The 5,758-nt window shown below is 41.9% G+C and overlaps 1 protein-coding gene across 3 annotated transcripts in view; it reads right to left on the reverse strand.

Annotated features, from left to right (window-relative positions):
- LOC109845553 (histone-lysine N-methyltransferase ATXR3-like) overlaps positions 1 to 5,758 on the reverse strand; it is a 19,979-nt gene extending 14,221 nt beyond the window's left edge. For all 3 annotated transcript variants that reach the window (XM_020414816.1, XM_020414815.1, XM_020414817.1), the window contains exons 1-4: positions 5,622 to 5,758; positions 3,181 to 5,468; positions 2,988 to 3,044; positions 1,183 to 2,370 (exon numbers count right to left, since the gene is read on the reverse strand). In XM_020414816.1, the coding sequence (XP_020270405.1) occupies positions 1,183 to 2,370; positions 2,988 to 3,044; positions 3,181 to 5,383 (3,448 nt within the window). In that variant the 5' untranslated portion in view covers positions 5,384 to 5,468; positions 5,622 to 5,758. The remainder of the gene's footprint in view (positions 1 to 1,182; positions 2,371 to 2,987; positions 3,045 to 3,180; positions 5,469 to 5,621) is intronic.

Raw genomic sequence — 5,758 nt, forward strand, 5'->3', positions numbered from 1 at the left:
CTCTCATATGTACTTGCCACAACCTTGTGACAAGGCATTAAAAAAACATCCTAATTTATATGGTGAAACATCTTACTTTCTATTGATAAAATATCCCAATTTGAATTTTAGAAAATGGCAATTATATGATATTATTATCAGACTTATCCACTTCTGAAGTAAAACAAACTCCAGTTGGGACTATAAAACAAGATACTCGAGCTTGAGATAAAGAAAAAAGTAATAAATTAGCTTGCAACCTATGTTCCTAATAGTAACATGGCAAACCTATTCACCATCAAACACAAATGGTAATTCATATTTAATTACGAAAGAAATTCAAAAAATAAGAAATCATAGTACATCTCATAAAGGAACAGCCATTGCAAAAATAGAAGGTTGGTCAAAAGAAACACCTGTTTTTTATATGTTGCATGCAAGTATCTAAAAAATCATTGAAAAAAAAGAAATCCACCGAGCTTCAAAGCTTTGATGTGAAAACAAGTTGACAGACAAGAAATTAAGTATCTGAACTAGAAAGTTTTGAAAGTCTAAAGAGAAAACTTAACTTTCAAAATAAACACCAATTCTTGAAATGACATCACAGAAGCTGAGAACTCAACTTATTGAACATGCTGGGCCAAAGTAGCAGACTTTTTGACCCTTACCCTTCCAGTCAGGGATGTACTCAACTGGGCCAATCCAAAAGGCTCAAGGGATGAAATGAAAAGGAATCCAGGCCCACTTAAAATGTTAAAAAAGGCCCGGACTTCAACAATCAAGTCCAATTTCAAGCCTCGATTGGGCTGACCCATGTTATATTTGGGGGCTGGAAACAGTATAATGGGCCCAGTAGACCCTGACCCACAAAAAAAAAGGTAAATAAGTAGTAGCGGGCTAGGCCTTTGGTCAAAAAAGGAAAAAGAAAAAAGAGGAAAGAAATATGATGTCATAAAACAGCGGAAAATATAGTTTCCGTAGTAAACAATTAACACAAGGCCACTTGGACATTAATTTTGAAACAAAGCATAGATCATGCATTTCCTCGAGAAAAAAAAGTAATAAAAAAATAGAGAGAGAGAGAGAGAGGGAGGGATCGAGGGAGGGAAAGCACAAGAAACCACTTATTTGAATGAACATTCGCATTTCACGGCAAAGATGGAAAAAGAAAAAGACATGCCACACTAATAATGGATATCATACCTGATTTCAAACCATGAGCAAGAATGCCAGAACTCTTAGTGATTGAGGAATTAAATGCAAAGTGTTTATCCATTTCCAGCTTCGCCTGTTTTTCAGTAATCCATGGATCCAGAACCTCATTTATAGATGCAGCGAATTCTCGGTTTTTGTAGGATTTCATGACAAGCTCATGCAGCTTACCACGCATGTAGCCAATAAATTGAGGGTGCAAGTCATGGAAAGAACAAGATGACCTGGCCATCTGGTCGGAAGCAGCAGTAGAATCACCATCTCTGTGCACCACTTCCTCTCTTGAATTGGCAGCTTCAGACACAGCAACTGGAATCCATGTATTATCAACCTTCCTAAATACACTGCTATTTTGCATAATAGTACCTCTAGCAGCTAAATGTTGCAACTCTGAATAAGATGATGGACCATGTTCATGGCCGGCACCATCCAGATAATACCAATCACCAAGATCTAATGCCAGTTCATCAACAGTACAAACATGATCTTTGGGTATGCTAAGGACGGTCCTGCACTTGTGGAGACTTTGAAAGTCGAGTTCAGAAGACTTCTTCGAATGAGAAGAAGACCCCTCTACAGATGAACTCCTATAGCTGTGTGACCTAACAGACCTTTGGCTGTGTCGATCTCCCTTCAGTTTTGAGTGAGATTCAACTGAACCGTGATCCCTAACTACGCAGGCATTTATCCGAACCACTGGGAGGCTCGTTCCTTTTACACCACGAGGAATTGGAGGCTTCAATTGGCGTGAAGCTGTGTTTCTATCGATGTCATTGCTAGTATCGCTGTTGTCTTCTGACAAAGAGAAGGCCCAAGGTGGTAGTTCAAGCTTTCTAGTTCGTGAAGGATAGTACAAATCATCCCTTCGGTGCCATCGAGGATCGTCATCCCCACACTTCGGCATTTGACAAAGAGGGTACCCATGATTGAGGACAATCTTTTTCTTTGAAGATCTATCATGACCAGATTCGTCATTTCTCTTCCAATCACCACCCTTGCAAGACCACCTGCCAGAAAACCAATCACTAGAAGTGCTGTTGAGAATGGCATATTCCTCAAGAGAGGCAACAGGTCGGATTTCATTAATTTCTCTTGGGAAGCCTTCATGAGCTCTACTAAGTCCCTCATCTCTTAGATTCCCCGTAGACTCCAGATTTCGAGGTCTTGATCTTGTAAAATCTGCACAATCACAAGAAGTTGTATTCAGATAATCAAGAAAAATTATCTAACGGTTTAACAGAATAATACAGACACCAAGGAGATGCATGAAATCATGCCTATCAGACGAAGCATCCAAAATGGGTTGTGTTAAATATAAATTTGGAATCTTTGCTTCATAAAGCTTTATCAGCCATAATGTGGAACGTTTACATTTCCTTCGCAGAACTGTTGTCACTATTTCTCATATGTACTTGCCACAACCTTGTGACAAGGCATTAAAAAAACATCCTAATTTATATGGTGAAACATCTTACTTTCTATTGATAAAATATCCCAATTTGAATTTTAGAAAATGGCAATTATATGATATTATTATCAGACTTATCCACTTCTGAAGTAAAACAAACTCCAGTTGGGACTATAAAACAAGATACTCGAGCTTGAGATAAAGAAAAAAGTAATAAATTAGCTTGCAACCTATGTTCCTAATAGTAACATGGCAAACCTATTCACCATCAAACACAAATGGTAATTCATATTTAATTACGAAAGAAATTCAAAAAATAAGAAATCATAGTACATCTCATAAAGGAACAGCCATTGCAAAAATAGAAGGTACCAAATAAGAGTTATACCTTCAGAATAATCCCAATTCTCCCAGTCCGCAGGCTCAAAAGTAGCATTCAGCACTTCTGTCACAGTTAAAAAAACAAAGGAAACCAAATAGAGGTCAAGCACTGCTGTGTGGAAATCCTAAGGGTAAAAATGAGAGAGCCTAAATAGAACAGCTTATAAAAACCACAGTCATAAAGGTAAACAAAAAATTACCTCCAATTATTTCAAGCTCTTTGCCATCTACCAAGTTATAACCATCTAACAAAATATCAACCCTCTCATTAATGTGAAATTCTTCATTGAATTCCACTGCAACTGGTTCATCATCATGTCCCAACTCCTCCTGAACCAAAGGTGAGGGTGAGTCCATACTAACATCTCCAGTATCACTTAGCGCATTCCCTGGAGCCTCCGGAGGGCTTACCATCTTAGTTACAGCATCCGAAACAATGGAGGGAAAATCCAACTGCACCAAAGGAGAAGTGGCATTTTCAACAGTTACCCACCGGTCACTATCACAGTGCTTAATCAAATGATCAGTCTGAAGGAGTCCTTCTTCCATGAGCCTTTTGAGATCATCTAATTTGGATGGGCCTTGCTCAGCACCCCAGTAATCCAGATAAAACCATTTACCTGGTTTTGTATCAACCGGTATTGTATCATGTGGAGGAGTGTCACATATATCCATATCCTCTTCCATAGAAGGCAGTTCATCAAGAACACCATTACTCTCCGGTTGTGGTGGAAGGGGAGGAGGGGGTAGCTCAGGAGGAGGTGGTGGCGGAGGCGAGGGAGGAGGTGGTGGAAGTTCACTAGGCTCCTTAGCAGACTCAAATGAATTTTTTTTCCTGCTAGACTTATCATCAGAACCACTTCTCTCAAAACTGGTAATAGGACTACTGCTATTAGTAACTTGCCTAAGTGAACCATTCTTAAAAGTATCTCTCCCCCCAGAATCTCTTCTTCCATGCCTTTCCTCGTACCTACTAATTTGCTGCTTCTCACTCCCTCCACTCTTTCTGCTCTTGTCTCGATGATCAACAGCACGCCCCCGATCATGTGGGGACCGCTCCCTGTAATCGTAATACCGAGTTCTTTCTAAGGGAGACCGATCCAAGTGATTTGGAGTACGATCCCTGTGGTCATGATGTCGAGCTTTATCCAAGGGAGCTCTATCAGAGTGACTTGGAGTACGGTCCCTCTGATCCCGGTAATCATGAGGCCTAACTCTTTCCATCGGCGATCTTTCAGGGTGAGCTGGACTACGATCCCTCATATCATAATGACGAGTTCTTTCCATCGGAGTTCTTTCCATCGGAGATCTTTCTGGTTGAGCTGGACTACGATCCCTACGATCATGATAGCGACCTCTTTCAATCGGAGACCTTTCAGAGTGAGTTGGAGTATGGTCCCTGTGATCACGGTGTCTTTGCTTATCATGTGATGGCCTAGAAGCAGAAGGATGCCTAACGGACAAAGAAACTCTTGATGATGAAAAAGGTGGTGGATTCCCATGTGCCCTCTCACTGTAACTTGCGCGAGTTGGGTTATCCACTTCAGGCTTCCTTCGATTCTTGGTGATCTGTGAAGGGTACTTCCTCCCGCTGCTCTCTGGCTCCATGCAATGCCTTTTTGGCCAGCTCTCAGAGTAGTACTCCTTATCTCTGCCCTTCCCATTACTGGATTCATATTTAAACTCACCTGGTTCTTCTTCAGGAGCTCGAGAGGACTTCTTTGATTCGCAGTTTGAAGAAAAAGACCTCTTCCTGTTGTCAGCTTCACCCCAAGATCCTTCCTTCCTTCTAAAACTACTGTTCTCCGGAACAAACTCGCCCTTCTCTAGTTCAATCTTCCTATTTCTACCCAACCCAAAATCCAATCTCTCTCCTTCTCCTTTGTTCCGATAGCTATTCTCCGGAACAAACTCACCCTTCTCCAATTCCATCCTCCTTCCTCTACCAGACCATTTGTCAGCTTCATCGCCTTTCTTCTCTGCATCCCATTTCCCCCAACCATGCAGTCCCTTGTTCTCAAGCTCAAGTTTTCGACCTCGGTCGCCTTTCTTCTCAACTTCCCACTTCCCCCATCGTTCTGAACTCACCTCTCCTTTCCTCTCGAGCACAAACTCGCCCTTCTCCAGTTCCCATTTCTTGTTCTTCTTCCACTTGTTATCAGGCAATGAATCCCCTTTCTCAGGAATGAACTCTCCGAGCTCCAATTCACCATTCTGCAGCTCACCCTTCTCCAAATCTCCCTTCTTTCTCCTCTCCAGCTCTCTACCTCTCGCTTTCTCGTCCGAGCTCCGGCCTTTATCACAATTACCTTCGCCTTTCCTCATCATCACAGGCTTCTTTGAAGAGAATACGCTGTCCATGACATGCTGTGACGGCGCCAGCGTAACTCCTCCATCGCCCATGGAATGGAAACCCTAGTCCTCGCGCTCAAAACCCTAGCTCCTCGCTCTCCAGCCAGGACTCTCGATGCTCATGCTGAACAAAACCCTAATTCAACCCAAGACACAAAATTAGGGTTCCCCAATCGCAAAGAACAAGAAAACGAACAAGAAAACAATGCAGGGTATCGAATTGGATGGAAAGAGGGCGGCAATTCGAAACCCTAGGGTTGCTGATTGGAGGGGGAAGAAGGTTACTTACAGAATCGAGATCGATTCAATTGGGATCGAAAAGAGATCTGGCTTCCTCTCTCTAGATTTTTTTTTTCTCTTTTCGCGCCCTTTCTCTCTCTAGAATTTCTCTCTCGTGCTCGCTTTCTTCGTTTCTGGGTTCTCTCT

This window comes from Asparagus officinalis, chromosome 6 (assembly GCF_001876935.1).
Source record: "Asparagus officinalis chromosome 6, Aspof.V1, whole genome shotgun sequence".
NCBI lineage: Eukaryota > Viridiplantae > Streptophyta > Magnoliopsida > Asparagales > Asparagaceae > Asparagus > Asparagus officinalis.